Source organism: Drosophila serrata, unplaced genomic scaffold (genome assembly GCF_035046125.1).
Source record: "Drosophila serrata isolate PLE 108 unplaced genomic scaffold, ASM3504612v1 contig_334, whole genome shotgun sequence".
In the NCBI taxonomy this organism is placed as follows: domain Eukaryota; kingdom Metazoa; phylum Arthropoda; class Insecta; order Diptera; family Drosophilidae; genus Drosophila; species Drosophila serrata.
The window spans coordinates 515,809-533,199 of NW_028257232.1; the positions used below are offsets into that span (position 1 = coordinate 515,809).

The following is a 17,391-nucleotide window of genomic DNA, read 5'->3' on the forward strand; positions in this document are numbered from 1 at the left end:
GATACAGTTTCGATTATCGATCATTTCTGTCATTCCTACTCAACACCGCTTGATCGCCTCGCTCGGTCTGACCCATTCTCCTCTCCGGAAAATCAAAGAGAGGCTTTAGAAGAAACAGTAGTAGTAGTAGTAGAAGTAATAGAAGTGGGGGAAAAGTTCCTACGCTGAGAGACTTCTGAGTAGATTCTTCTTCCCCTGATGCCTGAGGTGGTGGTGCAACCTATCGAAAAAGCAGCGCTACTGTTATCGCAACTTACCGCGAGATGGCTCTCAGTGGACGAAGGGCTCGCAGGGTGCGCAGAGAGCGCAACACCTTCAAGTTCTCATTCTCCTCGATGAGCAACGAAAACACCGACACCTGGAGGAAAAGTTTCATAAACTTGGATGACATCCCGAGAGATCTATCTGAGACTACTTACAAACACTATTATAAAGTCGAGAATGGTCCAGAAGCTGGTAAAGTACTTGGAGAAGCCCAGGGCCAGCCACTTGAGGATCATCTCCACGACGAATATCAGGCAGAAGGAGAAGTTGATCCAGTAGAGCACCCGCTTGAGCGTCTTGTTCTTGTCCAGATTGATGTCCTCGAAGCAGAGCGTGATACTCGACGCAAAGATCAACACCAGCACAAACCACTCAAAGGCCGGAGTATCGACAACCGTCAAGACAGCCGTCCTCACCCGCGTCCAGTGCTTGGCGCTCTGCGTGTCCATGCAGCTCATGAACCAGGGGCAACGGAAGTAGAAGCTAGAAGGCAAATCGAGATCAGATATCAGTCCAAGGATAACTGCCAGGGATAACTACTCACTGATCGTAGCACTTCTGTGGGAAACAGTCGTCGGGCACCTTGGGCGCCTTCATCGCCCCGAAGCTCGGAAAAGTCATGGGATCATTGTAAGCTCCCTGCGAGTTACGTCTCCCACCGACAGTGAGATCGTCTACGTAGGAAACCAAACAATGCCATGGTTTTTCGGTCAGTCGCGTGAATGCCGACGGCTTCTGCGTGGCCTCTGGCGGCGCCTGCGCCGACTCCTGGTCAGTCTTGTGGCTCAGGGCCAGGGCCAGGGCCGAGGAGCTTGTGTCGGCCGCCCCCGAGCTGTGCGACTCGGTGCGCGCGGACTGGAAGGATGCGGCTTTGTCTAGCGTCGATTGTGGATGCTCCGGTCGTCGCCGCTGCCCAGCCGCAGGACCATGACCATGTGCCGTCGGTCCGTGGGTGCGTGTGGCATGGGCGTTGGCGGGGCCGTGAGTGAGATCTGCTTGGATGCTCGTGGCATGAAAGTGCTGCTGGTGCTCGGTGAGAGCAGCCAGCGGCGGGGTGGTCTTTAGCGATGAAATTTGCGCCAGTGTCGGTGGCTCGATGCTCGACTTCAGGGAGGTGGGCGGTGTGGCGGGCACGGCGGGTGGCGTGGCCATGCCCAACTTCTGCTTCTGGATCAGCAGGTTCTCATACGAACTGGTGCTCTTCAGCGAGAGGCTGTCCAGGCGCAACTGGTCGCGCATGGGATTATGGAGAAACTTGCGCGGCATCTTCTCCGACTCTATGCGCAGCGTCGAAATGGGCTTCTCCTCCTCGGGCAGCTCCTCCACGCGATCGATGAGGGACAGCCGCTTGAAACGATCGAACTGTACGGTAAAGGGATCGATCTTTCGCCGGAGAAACGGTGACTGGGTTGTCGGCTGACTGGCGCCGGTAGCCTGGCAGGCGCTGGTGGCTGCCACCGCCATGGCCTCCATTGCCACGAAGGGGGCATGGATTTGATCACAGATTTTTCGTATCTCATTCGAGATGCTGAAGTCTTCGTCGATCTTGCGCTGCTTCTCCAGGCTGCGCCGCTTTAGCTTTACGGACTGCCGCTGGGCGGCAGCGCTGACGGAATGCGAGCGGCGAGGCACCGTGGACAGGTCATAGCTATCGTAGGGATTTAGTGGATGCACCACCTCGTCGGCGGCCGAGCGCTCTGAAGCTCCGGTAATTACGGCAATGTGGTCCATTATGGCTTTGGTGGCCTCGTCGGCCGCCGGCGAGGGCTCCGAGAGTGTGGATAGCTTGCGCTCCAGCGAGGTGGTTGAGCGCTTGATCTCCTCCAGCTCCTTCTCGAAGCTCAGGATGATGTTGTCGAACTCTGAGCGCTCAACCAGCGGCTCGCTTTCCGGCTGTCCCAGCTGATTGCTGGAGGGGCGCCGTGAGCGAATGGCCTGCGAGATGCAGCTGAGGTTCTTGCCGTCATCTTCCTGCAGGAACTGAAAAAGCTCCTTCTGGTCGCAGTTAAGCAGCTCCTCGCGAAGATTGCCCTGCTGCGAGAGCAACTCGTCCTGCTCGATCGATATGGAGTTGAGGGACTGGCCGCTCGAGTGCCGTCGCATCTCGGCCTCCTCAGACTTGAGAAGTGATCGTTGCGACTGGCCGCTGGACTGCGAGAGGCGATCCAGCGACTTGCGGTAGCTTGGCGACCGCGTCAGAAGTGATTTCTGGTACTTGAGGTAGGCCTCGTCGTGGTCCTCGCTCCCGAAGCGACGCGACGAGTTGTCCTGCAGCGAGTCGCCGCGGTTGAAGGAGCCGCAGACGCTCCGGTCATTGGCATATGGATCCGTGTCCGTGGAGTTGTACTGGCCCAGCATTCGCAGCTCTATCGACTCGGTGTATGTGGCCTCGTCGCGCGAGTCGTTCTGCTGCGTGCTCACGCCCGAGGAGATTTGGTGATGCAGCCGCCGCTCTGCCTGCAAAAAGGGCGTCAGATTTTGGCCGTTCCCATTCCCATTGACGCCGCCGGTGGTCATCATGGCGGTCTCATAGGTGGGGGGCAGCGAGTCAGCGTTGGGTGGCAGTGGATGGGCCTGCAGCTGGATCTGCTCGGGCAGATCAACCACCTCGTCGTACTCCAGGCCGTCGACGATCGTGTGTAGGCCGTCGTGCAGGGGTATCTGGAAGCCGAAGTCCGAGCCAGAGACAGGTCGATTCATGGACTCCTGAAAGCGACATGCCTTAAATTTCAGAGCAACAGAGCCTGAGGGAAAACTCACCTGATAACTCAGTCTGTGGAATTTGGTCTCAGCCAGCACACCCGGCTTGTCGCCCCGCTCCAGACCCACCACAGACTGTTGCGAGTGAGCCTGGGCCTGAGCCTGTTGCTGAGCGTCCAGGACGATCTGCTGAAACTTCTCGGCGAACTGGCGCTCCTTGCGATCCTTGCGCTCTTGTCGCTTCTTGCGGATGAGGTCGCGCACGCGCTCTATGCTCCGCGCCAGCTTGGACTCTTCGCCCACTTCCTATTCGGGGTACAGATATAGAACCAATTAGGACGCAGTCAAACACAGGGGTGAGGTGAGGTTTTACTCAACTTAAGAGTTCGCTACAACAAGTTTCTTTTTGAATAGACATCGATATATATGGTTACATAGACATTTTACGATTATTTGGGGATCCAATGCATATACGAACTAAACATGGTTTACGCTAAGGCAGGCAACACAAAAGATTATTTATACTATACAGCCTGATCTCTATATATATTTATTTACACATACAGTTTGTCTGGATTTAGATATGTATTTTTTGTTTTTTATTAACGCAAACGAGGCAAGCAGTTTAAAGCAAGTTTAAAAAGGATTTAGTTTATAAAAAATTACCTTCTTCTTGAAAATCTGTTTAACGTTTTCAGTGTGTATTTAAAGGTTTTAGTTTTTCGGTTTATCAGTTTGTGTTTCAGTGTTTGGTGTTGTGAGTTTAGAGTTCAGAGTTTAGTATTTGGTGTGTGTTTTGTGTGTTAAGTTTAGATTTAATCGCATTGTGCAAAGTTGACAACAGAAATTGGTTAATTGGAGTACGCTTAAGTGCATGTAGATATTGTTTTTATATATTTAGACCTACAATTGAGACTTAAACGATAGACTTACAAAGGTTTGTTTTGGAGTCAGAGATGTTAAAAGACCTCTCATTTTAATATATTATGGTATGGTTAATTTTAAATGTATAGCATTGTCAGCAAGGAAAAGAAAGCAACTACAGATAACTCTTAACCGAGTTTACAGATTACTATTATTAACAAGAAGAGTTCAACGGAGAACATTCAACCGGACTTAAATACCAAACGAAACATTATGTTTTATTCAAATTCAGACCATAAAACAGTGATTGACAGAGCTGCTATATATAAGCCCTGGTGCTTAATAATACTTCAGGTTCTCTCAAAACAAACCCTACGCAATCACAACTCGGTGATAACCGAACTAATGAACCCAGCGAGGAGGTGTAATCCCTGTGCTGGGTGGGTTTTTATTAGTCTTTAATTAAATAGTAACAGTTTAGTAACACAATGCAGAGGAGCGATGGTGACAGAGAATTTAGAGAGAGAGAGTGATTTAAAGACATGGAAATCATAATGGAATTTGCTCTTTTTGTAAACAGAAGAGAGTGCCACAGATCGTATGGTGTATAATTCAAATGATTGTTCAATCCTGGGGATGTTGGTTACCATCGCACACTCGGATACACACACACAAATACGCAAATATATGGAAATACGAGTACCGAAAACCACATCAAGAGTGCAAGGCAAATTCAAGTCAAGTCAAACATGGGGAATCGATCTAACCACCGATCGTTTTAACCAGTCAGTTTATGGGGATCATTTAGGACACGAGGCAAGAGGTGACCCTCTGCTTCCTGTGCCGATTTCGAGCGATTTTTGAGTTTAGTTGTTCGGTTGTTTAAATAACATTGCTGGCACACATAGACATAGACATAGACATATATAGACACATTCACGAACGTTTAGAGCAACCAATGGGATCATGACTTGCCTCTTTTTTCGACTTGAGTTCCTCGGAGTTGAAGCTGTTGAGCAGCAAGGCCAAGAACAAGTTGAGCACCATAAAGTTGCCCATGACGAGCGTCGGCAGGAATATGGCGAAGCATGTGGAGGCTCCTTGCTGCAATTCGTTAGGGATTATAGCTAAAGTGCAGGGGTTTCTGAAGCAAGTCATACCTCCTCCTCGGCACGCATGCAGTCCCAGAGAGGTTCGATCCATTCGCCGCACAGAATGCGAAAGATCATCATGAACGAGTGGAAGAAGTCGTTAAAATTCCATCTGAAAACGTAAAAAACGGAACTTAAAACCACAATACTCTCTGGCATTCCCTTTAGCCTTGCCTGGGAACTGGATCTGGGTCAAACTTCTCGGGCGTGTAGTCTTTGGAGAACAATTGCATCCCGATGACGGCGAATATGTAGATGACAATGACCAGAATTAGCGTGAGGTTACCCAGGGCGCCGATCGTTGAGATAATAATGCTGAGCAGCACCTTCATTGTGGTCCACGACTGAGCCAGCTTCAGCACTCTCAGCTAAAGCATATAAATGGAAATTAAAGAAGCTACTCCAAGTGGCACCCACTCCCGTCTTTCTCTTACCAATCGTAGGCCACGCAACACACTCAGGCCATCCACCAGCTCGAAGATGATGTCCAGCAGACTGGCCGTCACAATGAGCAGATCAAAGATGTTCCAGCCGCACAAGAAGAAGTCCTTGGACAGAGCCATTAGCTTCACAATGCATTCGAAGGTGAAAATCGATGTAAAGACCTGGAAGAGTACAAACAACTCTTAATTTTAAAAGGGCACCCTTACGAATTATTCCAACCCACCTTATTGCCCACGTCCAGGGCGTTACGAAAGCTCTCGCTCATGCCGTGATGTTCCATGGCCAGGAAGGCGGTATTCAGGACGATGCACAGTGTGATTGCCAGCTCGAAAAGCGGATCGCGCACCACTTTGTATAGGCAGTTCTGGAACTGTAGCCAGCTCTCGTAGTCAGTGCACCAGTGGACGCAGCGATCGCAGTTCCGGTCGGGCAGATCATCTACAAGAGAAATGAACCATCAAGCCTATCCCCAAGATAGAGTTCAATCAAAACTCACCGATAACGACCACCTCCGAGGAGAACTCCTGGTGCAAAGCGTACACGTTGTGGTTCTTGATGCGGGCTATGTTCCCGTTGCACTTGATCAGACGCACTTCGCGCGGCGATAGAGCCAGCTCTACGGTGGACACGTGACCTAGCTCGTTGACAGTGTCCTGCTCCTCGTGATCGTCCACCACGCCGGAGTCATCCTGCGAGGACTCACGATTGACGCCACTGGAATTGGAGCTGGTTTGGCGACTGCTGGCTATGAGCTGGCCCTTGTAGTCCGACGGATACAGCATGTTGGGATTCTTCACGCCCACGCCGCTGTCCTGGAAGCTAATGCGACCCTTGGGCGGCAGTGTGGGAGCGGTGGCATAGGCAGTGCTGGTGCTAGTGGCAGAAACGTTGCCGCTTGCTTTTGCCAGCTGGCTCTGCTGCTCCATCTGCTGGTACTGCTTCTGAGCCTGCAAAGTCAGCGCTGATGGGCGTTCCGGTGTGGTAGCACTGTGGCGTGGACTTCGCCCGGGACTGGGCGTGGCCGAGGGGGACTTGGGATCGGTGCCGTTGCTGCCATTGCCATTTCCGTTGCCATTGCCGCTGCCCTCTTTCCCACCCTTTGCCTTTTTTCGCCGCGTCTTTTTCTTGCTGTATGAGGCCAGGAGAACGCCCTTCCGTGAGTCGATCTTCTTCTTGTTGTTTTTGTTCAGCTTCTTCACATTCAGCACCGACGGATCGAAGCTGAAAGTGGAGTCGTCCCGATGATCCAGCAGGTCCTTCTTGCGCTCCTCGTTCGTAATCTCCGCCTCCTCCTCGTAGCTCAGCGCTACGACGGCCAGCATCAAGTTGATAAGGTAGAACGAGCCGAAGAACACAACCACCGTGAAGAAGGAGACGCTCATGGGACCACAGGTGGCCAGCACCTTCAGGGATCAAGAGATTAGCAGAAGAAGATAGCATTGATGATGATGATGAGCACTCACCATGTTGTAGACATTCTCCCAGTAGTCCAAAGTAATCAGCTGAAATGTCGTCAGCATGGACCACATGAAGTTGTCAAAGTTGGTGTAGCCGTGGTTCGGGTTTTCGCCCACGCAGAGGCACACGTACTCAAAGGGGCAGTGGCGGGCGCCGGTCAAATTGCCGCACAGGACGGGCAACTCCTCCTCGTCGTACAACCAGTTGTCCGTGTCGTTGACCCATCTGCAAGGAAAGACAAATCCAGATTAGTTTCAGTCTCACCTCAACTACAATCACTCACATTTGCCAGTCCGCATGGGAGACATTCGTCCAGTCGGGGGGCACCTGGCGCACACATTTATTGCGCAGCTCGCCCATGTACACCTGGAGGGCAAATAGCGCGAAGACCATCAGGCAGAATATGGTCAGCGTCATGACCTCCGCCAGCTGGCGGAAGGAGTGCAGCAGCGCGTTGATGATCGTCTTCAATCCGGGCATTATGGATACCGTCTTGAGGGCGCGCAGCACGCGAAAGGTACGCAGGCCCGCCAGGTTGCCTACCTCCATGCCTATGGTGGCGTAACCGCTGGTGATGACAACAAAGTCCAGCCAATTCCAAGGGTTGCGCAGATACGTGTACTTGTTGAGCAGAAAGCCCTTGGCAACGATCTTGATGATCATTTCGATGGAGTAAATAGCCAGGAAGATGTACCTGTGGATATCCAATGTTAATTTAATGGCAACATTTGGACATGAAGACATCTATACTTACTCAGCCTCCTCCACGGTCTCAGTCATGGCCAGGAAGATGCAGTTGAACAGAATGGTGGCCATGACGCAGTAGTCGAAGAACTGATTGGTGGCGATGTAAACGCACACACGCCGCGCCGGACTCCATGGGTGGAAGAGAAACAGGCTCTTGGTGCCCGTGAAGCGGTGAATGTAGTTCTTACGGAACCGCTTGGACACCACGCAGAAAGTCTGCAATTCGAAAGGAGCGCGCAAATCATTAGCGGGTTGTATATGATGTCAATGTTTATGTGACTTGAACTGGCAACATTGGCATGTCCAAGGGTCTGGCAACTCCGCCAACTCGGCGCTGCCACCGTTTAAGCTGTCACTATTTAAATAAGAGAGGCATTCGATAGTAGCCAAAAACTATATCAAACGTGACAAAAAAAAAATACAAAGTCTAAAGAGTCTTTTTGCAGGGCCAGTAATTAGTGAACATTTAGATTTGCGACATATTTTTCTATTTTTAGAAACACAAAACCTCGATAAATATCAACCCACGATAGTACGTTTCAACGAATACAAATCGATATATCGATATGAGCCGGAACAGCCCTGCAAAGCAACCCTGCGCAAACCAACGAGCCTAGTTCGCCCATTTCCGTTTGACGTTCTTTCTTTCGTTCTCAAATCGTCGTTCCGACCAGAAGGAAAATGAGAGCTAAGGTAAAAAAAATAACTTGTAAAGTGCAAAAAATATAAGAAAATAATTTGTAACCGAGTGCCGGTGACCGCGAACACAAAGCCAAACACTAATTAACCGTGCGTTTTTCTCGTTTTTAGTGGCGTAAGAAGCGTATGCGTAGGTTGAAGCGTAAGCGCAGGAAGATGCGTGCAAGGTCCAAGTAATCGCAGCGCCATCGCCTACTGAATGGTGAGTAGAAACCTGCCGGGAGCACCCCTAGCTAGATGCTAATTCCAATTTTTCGCTTTCTGTGCTTGCAGGAACTTTTGACCGACAACATACCGAAACATGCCGTCTGGGGTACCCGATTGCGGGGGCCCACATGTAATTTTGCAAGACCAGTTTTCACACGAACGAACATGTGCATTTAGAATTCACTTTGAAATTTCACGTAAAAATTGTTTCCAATAAATTACTGGATTTTCGCAAAAGTTCCACAAATGAATGAAAAGCATGTGTTATTAATGAGAGCGAGCGAGAGAGAGGTAGCAGAGCAGTGAAAAGATGGCAAGCGTGCTCTTTCGACATAACCACATTCGCGCGAATCATGTGTCTATATGTGCATGTGTGTGTGTGTGTGTGCGTGTGAGTGTGCGTGCGTGAGCACGTTTTTATCAGAATTGCTACACATTTTCTCGGCATTTGGAAGAGCCGGCAGCAATGCGGATTGGAGCCCTAGAATCTGGAGACGGCATTAAACATTGATCATCTCGAGCGTGGCGTGGCCTGGCCAAGGCAGACCAGGCCAGTAAATTTCCCCCCTAATCGGCTAATGTAATTTTTCAGGTCCGCAATCGGACCTGCTCCTTACACTACTCCTGGCCTCCAGGGAGCGCGTGTCGTGCGCCCGTCATGCCGTTCCGCTCAGTTCTGCGCCGCCCTGTTCCTTTGGCCACATTCGGAAATATCGATTTGTTTGCCGCCAGAGGGGAGAACTTGAACGCGAGGGAACGCGGGGAAACCAGAAGCAGATGCCCGCCCGGGCCAGGTTGTTCATTAGCGCCCTGATTTCCTCAATTATATATGCAGATGATGTGCGCCTCTGACGAGGATGGTTCTGCGTCCAGCCCTCCCGCCCTTCTGGAAGCCCACTTGTCTGAAGGTCGTTTGTCACTGTAATACACACATAAACGTCGCTCAGCCGAGTAAGCAGAAATTTTAATGTAACAAGCAAAAGTTACGATTGGGCGGCAGTTTGCCATTTACCATTTTGTGGGCCGAGGGCTGGAGCTGGAAATTTGCATGAGCGAGGGCACTTGTGCCTGCTCCCTATACCACCTCTCCTTCTCCGTGCGGTTGGGTCTTGCGGCAAGGCAGGGAGAGAGCTTAAGGATAAGCGTGTGTACTTTTAAGTGCCCGAAATGAAAAGTTGTGTTAGAGGCCCTTGTTCGGCATTTGAGGCAAACATGCGGCGACGCCAGCAGCGTCGTCTGTGGCTGTGTCTTATCGCGGCGCCGGAGAGGAGTACAGAGACGACGTGTTTGCCAGGAGTGAGTGCCATTAAATGCAATTAAGCACTTTGATTCATCCACCTGGCAGTGGAAGCAAATGGGCCGGGGATTCCTGGGCTTGCTTAGCCACTTTGTTTGACTTGTTCTCAGTTGCTTGTTCGGCCTCGATTCGAGGGGATACACTCTTGAGGCAGTCTGTGGTCTTTTTACGCACTTCTGCGACTAGTCCCAGCAACTAGAACTCGACAAGGAAGAATATTGAGCTTCGATTAAGCTAGATTTGATTAAGATATTCGCCCAAGTATCGATTTTTGTTCTAAAAAAGATACTTTAGTGTTGCAGAAAAGAGCTCTACACATTCCTGCACTATATCTTCACCGTCTGTATCAATATTTTATCAAGGAACTTTGGTTGCTTGAAACCACAGTTAAGATTTAATTACAGAATGTGGAACAACAGAACAGGAGCAGCAGCACTGCTTGTCGTCGTCCTGGGAGATGTGACCCATAAGCCAGAAGGCAACTTATATTTGCCTTTTGCTTTGGGCTTCGGCCGGACGACTCTAAGCCTCTGGCCAATAAGATTTAATTATAGATTGGCCTGGACTGTGTTTGTCTTGGACTTTGGAGACAGAGGCACAGCTAGGGGCAGTGGCAGTGGCATCGGAGGAAAGGATACTCAGTCGGTCGATAAACACATCACTCGATGTCGCAGGTACGCTCATCTCATGGCTCCATGGCTCCGCCCACCTCACTAAAGTCCATTTCCACCTCCCATTATATATTGCAGCCGTAGCCGTAGCCGTGCCCTGGTCACTTGCATGTTTATTCTGCCCAGTCGCGCTATGCTATCCTGTGAATTATTTTGCCACGACACGTGGTCGGTCCGTCGGTTGGCTGGTGGAGAGCCGAGACCCGAAAGCTGAAAGCTGAAACTGAAACCTGAAAGCCGCCAAGTCTTGAGTACACTTGCATGTTCGCCTATAATTTGTCCGCTGCGGCTGCTGCGGCAGCGGAGTACGGGCCAGTTTTGTTTGAGTCACGTAAATACGGTTGTCAACTTGGCTGCCCGCAGCAGGGAGCAGAGGAGAGCTGGACGGAGGACTGAACACTGAACACACTGAGTTGTGCATGACATGACCCATATTCCCACACAGTGGCCAAGTCGTATTGTGTGTGTGTGTCCTTTGTTTGATGTTGTAGCTCCAAAAATTTATTCCCGCCTTTGAAATTTAACGAGCGCTCGCGCTCTCGCGGCATTTAGGCTGATTTCCTTTTCGGCTCTCGAAAAGGGGCCCACGAGTGCCGTTCTAGGCGTTTCCATTAACCCCGGTAACCCCCGTTTCCGTATCCGGACTCTCTTGGCCGCGGAAAGTGCATATCCACTTGTGCCCACAATGCGCCGCAAAATGCAACAGAAAACAAAAAACAAAAAAACGTATAAAAAGGTATCAAAACAAAAGCAAGGCAGGCAGCAAGCCGAGTCGCGTTCCATTTCCGCTGTGCCACTTGCACTTGCTACCGCCACCGGAATACCTACACTACCCTGCACTACCCTGCCCCACCCCACGGATCCACGGGCACTGGGTCGCGTCCGTGTGACTTTTTAATTAGAGCCAATGGGGCGGCCAACTGGGGTGAGGCGATGGCAGCTCTGCGGATAATGAGCGCAGAACGCCGAGGCCGAGGCAGAGGCCGAGGATCACACACTCACCTCCTCGTAGATGAAGGTGTCAATCTCCTCGAGCGGTTTGCCGTACATGTGCTCCGGAAAGGGCTCGAACTTGCGGGGCAGCACGTCGCCATCCTCCACGGAAGCCTTGGTGCGCGGATGGAAGCCGTATTCCCGCACCAGCTGGATGTGCCGGTTCTCATGCTTGACCTGGGACTTTTGCGTGTACGCGACGACCTGGTGCTTGGCGATAGCTGCAAATAAAAAGATTCATAAAGGCAAGAATAATCAATTATATAAAATTAAATGCTTAATTTCAATATAAGCATTACCCTTTAATTTTCTATATAATATATGCAGTTTAGGATTATCTTTCGGTTTGTTCAAAAAGAGAGACCCCCTCAGTTGAAATCCAAATTAAATAGGAAACTTTGTCGTTCGATTGATTGTACATTGAAGGCAAGGGAGAGAGGAGAGTTCATTATGAAATGAATTGGCTTGACTGCTTTAATTTTTTGATCTTAGTTGGCTGCAAGGCAGCATAAATTTATAAATGATGTGCTTTAAAAGTACCAGAATCTAGAGTCTGGCGGCAACTGACGGAGCATTGCAATCGACACGGTTTCATGGAGCGGGATCGGGATAAATACCCGGTGAAGATTCAAGTGATGCAGGCCATCGCAGGGGCCATGACCGGAGCCATGACGCGGGTCGTTACGCATCCGTTCGACGTTCTGAAAATCCGCTTTCAGATCCAGGTTGAGCCGCTCAGCGACAGGAGCAAGTGGAAGTACCAGAGTATCCTGCAGGGCTTTCGGAAGGTATACGTCGAGGAGGGGGCCCGGGGTCTGATGCGCGGCCATTCTTCCGGCCAGGTGATGAGCATCTCATACGCCATTGTCCAGTATTGGTCCTACGAGCGATTCCGGAGCCTGGCGCGCACGGTGTCCTACCTGGAGGATCATCCCTCGCTGCGTCACTTTCTGTGCGGCGGCTTTTCGGGCTGCATGGGTGCGGTGGCATCGCAACCCTTCGACGTTGTCCGGACACTGGTGGTGGTAGTAGATCCCAACTCCAAGCGGAGTAACATGCGTCCGATCGAGGGCGTGCGCCTGGTGTATCGCAAGTTCGGCTGGAGGGGCCTCATGACGGGACTGCCCTTTACCATGGCCGAGACGTTTCCACTGGTAGGCATCAACTTTCTCATCTACAAGTACCTCAACTCGTGGGTGCTGGCGGGGAAGCATGAACACAATTGTGATGTGCATTCGCCCAGGACAGGACAGTGCACGGACATCCACAGCGGATATTTGTTCGTGAATGGCGCCCTGGCCGGAGTGGTGGCCAAGACTCTCATCTATCCGGTGGACCTGCTCAGGAAGCGCATCCAACTGGTGAGCCTCAACCAGAACCAGACCCAAAGAAGCAGTCCCGACTGCCCCACGGTGCTGCAGTGCATCGTGGCCACATTTCGGATAGAGGGCTTGCACGGATTTTACAAGGGAATAATGCCTACTTTAATCAAGTCGGCGCTGACCAGTGCCTTCTACTTCACCATCTATGACGTGGTCAACCGTCGGTTCATTGCGCCACGCAAGGAAGAGTTGCAATAGGCGTGTCGGACTCTTGAATGGGGATCCCAGTTGCATGGAATCTGATATCGAGGTTTTTACAAATAATGATAGAAATATAGAACCTTTTATCATTAGATGGTTGTGCTTTCGGGAAATAAAGATATAAGATATAATCTTCAACTTTGGGGCACTCTACCATACAATTTTACAAAGCAAAATTGGAGGGATTTTCAGCTTGAGCACATGGTTAGAAAATGTGGAATCCTAGGGCAAAACAAAGGACAGCAATGGTGGGTGTTAACAGGCAGTAAACACTTTGTGCTGAGATCAAAATGGGGTTTAAATTATTACACTAACATGGTTTATTTTGTACATCAGCATTGCGTGAGGATGTATGGAATATATGAATGAACGAGCCGTATATAAGTTAAGAGTTCCGTGCGGATGGAGTGAACTGGAGGACATGAGGGCGCAATAGAATGGACTAGACGACCAGATATGATGGCCAGGGACGGACTTTGCCGTCTACGACCAGCTGGAGGCGCCAGAACCTGACCAGCCGCCGGCAGCTGGCGCCGAATAGCTGTATCCGTCACCGCCAGAGGATCCTCCTCCATAGGAGCCACCACTGCCGGAAGCAGCAGCAGCAGCCACCACCTGTGTGTCGTAGCTGGAGCCACCGCCGCTGCTGTAGCCACCTCCATGTCCACCGCTGTACCCACCGCCATGTCCACCGCTGTAGCCACCGCTGCTGTAGGACGAGCCACCGCTGCTATAAGAGGAGCCACTGCTGTAGGAGGATCCGCCGCTGTACGACGAGCCACCTCCGTAGCCGCCAGAGGAGCCAGCGTCGTATCCACCAGAGGAGCCGTGCGCATCGCTAGAAGCGGCAACGGCAGCAACCAGCTGCGTGTCGTGTCCACCGCCTCCTCCGCTGTAGCCTCCGTATCCGCCACTGCTGCCTCCGTATCCTCCACTGCTGCCTCCATGGGCCGAAGAGTCCGAGCTGGCGGCGATGGCTGCAATGTTAGCAATGGCATGGCCACCATAGTCTCCACCGTGTCCGCTGCCTCCGTGTCCGTGTCCATGTCCATGGTCGGACGAGGAGGAACCTGCAGCAGCTGCTATGGCAGCAATCTTGGCGTCATCATGGCCAGATCCTCCGTGTCCACCGCCGTAGCTATATCCACCGGAGCTATGGCCTCCGTGCCCGCCACCGCCGGCGCTATAGCCGTGGTTCTCCGTGATGACGGCATAAGTGGCAACATGGCCGCCACCGCCACCGCCGCCTCCTGCACTGTAACCACCATCGTGGGAGTGCACCTCATAGCCACCCCCATGACCTCCAAAGTCACCGCCGCCGCCGTGTCCACCGAAATCACCACCTCCGTAGCCTCCATGATCCCCACCGCTTTCCGGCAGATGGATGCGGATGTGGACGTGTTCGCGTCCGAACGTGGGCTTGCCCCACACAGCCGGACTGGCCAGCAGGAGCGCACTGATCTGAGGTGAGGAGGAAGAGGAAAGTTAGCGCGCAATCCTAGGAGGAGATGCTCAGCCGGAAACTCACTATAAAACGGGCCGCCATTTATCTGGATTCGTTGCCAAGGACTCTCTCGGATGATAACTCGCCTCTGAACTGACTGGAAATGATTCGGCAATCGTGGCCGCGCGCCGTTTTATAGTCTGGAGCCGGGAGCTGGGAGCTGGGTTATGTAAGAGAAGCAACACGACGCGACGCGACGGCCACCGAGCCATCGAGCCATCGAGCAAGTGCAGAGATAATCTCTTTCAACGGCGACAAGAGATGAATGGAACCACGACCGCGACCCATTGAAGGCCACATTGTTTCGTCTTCGCTGTGCTCCGCTCCACTCTCCCTTTCCGCGGGGCGATCCCCGATCGCGAGAGTGTTGACCTTTCACATCATATCCAACATGTGCCCTTTGCAAATATACCAAACTCTCGCTCTCACTCAGCTTACACTGCGGGAAAAATCCGTATCCCATACACCTGCATTTTCGTTTACGAAAAACGCTTTAGAAAAGTATTTAATTCGGAAAGCTTTTCTGTTTCAACTGCTCTCAAAACGATTGAATATATATTCCTTCATTATTTTGTCTCGCTTCTCTATCGGGCATTTCTCTCCGTGTATCTATCTATTTTTCTTTTCTCTCTTTCTTCGTTGTAGAGCAGTGGCTTCTGGTGCTCCACTTTCGTTTGAGAGAAAATCTGAGTGGCCGCCCTAAGCTTTTGTGGGCTGTATGAAATGGCCGAAAATAACCGAAAATGGTTAAAATCGAAATTCAAACTGTAGTAATATGCAACTTGACCAGTTTCAGTTTTATTTTGTTTTTATGTTGTGCCCAGAGGTCTTTGTTATTGCTGAACGCGATCCAAACGCTAACCGTTAGGTATTTTGTTTACTACGTTCATGTTTATGGATGTTTATGCAGATACGGACTTCCTATTGGCAATTCCTTATTGTGGCCCGGACTTGCATAACGGATTGGCCAAGGGTTTGGCTGCTGGCCAGGTCGTTTGTCATTAACCCATTGATGACAAGATGATGACGGGGGAAGCATGCTGCTGCCGGAAATTAGACCGATAATGTTGTTTGCTGTTCAGGGAAAACGGAGCAAACGGGTTCTGTTCTGTGCCCTTACTCCTTGGGCTCCCCGTTTGGGGGGTAGGGCTCTTGGAGCATCAGCGAGCTGCGAAAGTGGCTCTCGAGCCGTTATTGGGTTAAGCCTCGCCTGCAGCGCAGCATCAAAATATCTCGTCATGCTCTGGGTTTTGTTTCAGCATCAGCAGAGACGACTGACGAACTGCCAGTGGAGGAGAGGTCATGGCCACTAGCCACCACCCACCTCACCCACCACCCATTGCCCAGTCCTCCCGCTGTATGCCTCCTCCTCCTTTGCTGTTATGCATTCTCCGTTGATTAGCAACAGTTTTCATTAGCATTGAGTGACTACTGAGCGCCACAATTTTCATCCGAAGCCCAAGTCCAAGTCCAAATTGGTATGGGATTGGGAATCGGGGCCATGCGGCAATTTCGATTACGTCGCTGATTATCATCTTGGCAGCTCGTCAGCAGCGGTTGCCAGCTGGAAGCTTGGCTCGGCAGATTCCATCGTTGCCGAATAATTAATACACATTTAACCGACTCGACTCGACTCGGATTGTAAACAATGGGGGGACCTTACATAAGGAACTAGTCGCGCTGAGAGCGGGACACCAACGCAACAATCTGTTGCCAATCAAACCATAATGATGATGATCATAATCACGATGCTGTGGCGAATGGAGTTCGAATTGGGAGCGCAGAGCACGGGCACTGGAGTTGCATTTCATTAACAGCGGACTAGAGAGTCATCTCTCGATTGGGATTACATCTTTCGGTGGAGCCACGAGGGCCAATGCTGACGCTGCTGCTGCTGCTGCTGCTGATCATCATGATCATCATGGTGATGCTGCTGCTGCTACTAAGATGACTGTGATGACGATGGGCAACCGGTTGGCGGTCGCACATTAACATCAGATGCAACAGCAACGCACATCTTCCCCGTATTGCATAATCCCCGATGCCAGGCTTGGGACTTGAAGCATCTTCATGCGGAAGCAAAGTCATTCTCAAAGCGCCCAAAAACAAAAAAGTAAATTTAACACAGACACAGAAAACTTGAAAGCCACTAGCCTCTTGCAACTAGCAACTAGCAACTAGCAACGTGCAATGTCGTGGTTTTCCCCGAAATAAAACCAGTTGCTTCCACTCGAAGAAATATTGCCAACTAATTAGTAATTCATTTATCATAAAACACATTTATATAGTCAACATAATGGATACGATTCGAAACACAAATAGCAAAAATAAAGTGACTTTGGTACCCTCACAGTAAGAGCATTGCTTAGCAACTTTAAGCTCTCCTCAGTTGTTGCCAATCTACTGGACTACTTGTCAGACTTTTCTCCAAGTGCAGTCATTGTTGCAGTTTCAGTAGCAATTCCCATTGCCGCGGCTGCTTCAGCTGCAGTTGCAGCTGCGCAGACCTTTGCACAAGTTCAATGGTGACGGGAATGGAAATAGAAATGGGATTGGGATTCGTCGTACTTGGACTAGACAAGGAGGAGCTTCGCAGGGGGTGGTGGCACTGTGTCCCATTCGCTTTTTGGCCCTGGGCGAAATCAAATCCAATTTTGAGGAGGAGGAGGAGATGCAGCAGCAGGATGAGAATGAGGAACAGAAGCGGCAGTGAGGCGAAGCGGACCGGACCGGACAAACAGAAAGTGGAAAAAGTGAATCGGGTAAAGAGGATAAAGCGAGATGCAGCCAGCAATTGCTCTACATATTT

At 50.8% G+C, this 17,391-nt stretch overlaps 3 protein-coding genes and 2 long non-coding RNA genes across 10 annotated transcripts in view; 3 read left to right on the plus strand and 2 right to left on the minus strand.

Annotated features, from left to right (window-relative positions):
• The window catches only part of NaCP60E (Na channel protein 60E), a 35,827-nt gene that overhangs the window by 13,555 nt on the left and 4,881 nt on the right, over window positions 1-17,391 (minus strand). For 4 of the 6 annotated variants that reach the window (XR_015272795.1, XR_015272794.1, XM_086837717.1 and 1 more), the window contains exons 4-17: window positions 11,505-11,716; window positions 7,636-7,844; window positions 7,165-7,575; window positions 6,887-7,106; window positions 5,920-6,826; window positions 5,647-5,861; window positions 5,414-5,584; window positions 5,154-5,347; window positions 4,989-5,091; window positions 4,804-4,932; window positions 3,025-3,270; window positions 809-2,970; window positions 420-747; window positions 258-358 (exon numbers count right to left, since the gene is read on the minus strand). Coding sequence is in view for 4 of the 6 variants with exons in the window: in XM_086837717.1 (XP_086693843.1) it covers window positions 258-358; window positions 420-747; window positions 809-2,970; window positions 3,025-3,270; window positions 4,804-4,932; window positions 4,989-5,091; window positions 5,154-5,347; window positions 5,414-5,584; window positions 5,647-5,861; window positions 5,920-6,826; window positions 6,887-7,106; window positions 7,165-7,575; window positions 7,636-7,844; window positions 11,505-11,716 (5,608 nt within the window). In the remaining 2 variants the exon portion in view is untranslated. Of the gene's footprint in view, window positions 1-257; window positions 359-419; window positions 748-808; window positions 2,971-3,024; window positions 3,271-3,630; window positions 4,769-4,803; window positions 4,933-4,988; window positions 5,092-5,153; window positions 5,348-5,413; window positions 5,585-5,646; window positions 5,862-5,919; window positions 6,827-6,886; window positions 7,107-7,164; window positions 7,576-7,635; window positions 7,845-11,504; window positions 11,717-17,391 lie in introns of those variants that run through there. The other 2 variants (XM_086837719.1, XM_086837720.1) reach the window with 1 other exon arrangement.
• On the plus strand, window positions 8,278-8,791 carry LOC110184104 (uncharacterized). Its single transcript, XR_002319668.2, has 3 exons — window positions 8,278-8,321; window positions 8,439-8,529; window positions 8,601-8,791. It is a non-coding gene; the product is annotated as an uncharacterized LOC110184104 (long non-coding RNA).
• Window positions 10,386-10,728, plus strand: LOC147642898 (uncharacterized). The gene is made up of 2 exons (XR_015272800.1): window positions 10,386-10,505; window positions 10,581-10,728. It is a non-coding gene; the product is annotated as an uncharacterized LOC147642898 (long non-coding RNA).
• Window positions 11,951-13,216, plus strand: Tpc2 (Thiamine pyrophosphate carrier protein 2). The gene has a single exon (XM_020952486.2). The coding sequence runs from the start codon at window positions 12,089-12,091 to the stop codon at window positions 13,073-13,075; it is 987 nt and encodes a 328-aa protein (XP_020808145.1). The 5' UTR covers window positions 11,951-12,088; the 3' UTR covers window positions 13,076-13,216.
• Window positions 13,375-14,639, minus strand: LOC110184044 (uncharacterized). Its single transcript, XM_020952418.2, has 2 exons — window positions 14,607-14,639; window positions 13,375-14,539 (listed from the first exon to the last, which is right to left on the minus strand). The coding sequence occupies exons 1-2, from the start codon at window positions 14,622-14,624 to the stop codon at window positions 13,562-13,564; spliced, it is 996 nt and encodes a 331-aa protein (XP_020808077.2). The 5' UTR covers window positions 14,625-14,639; the 3' UTR covers window positions 13,375-13,561.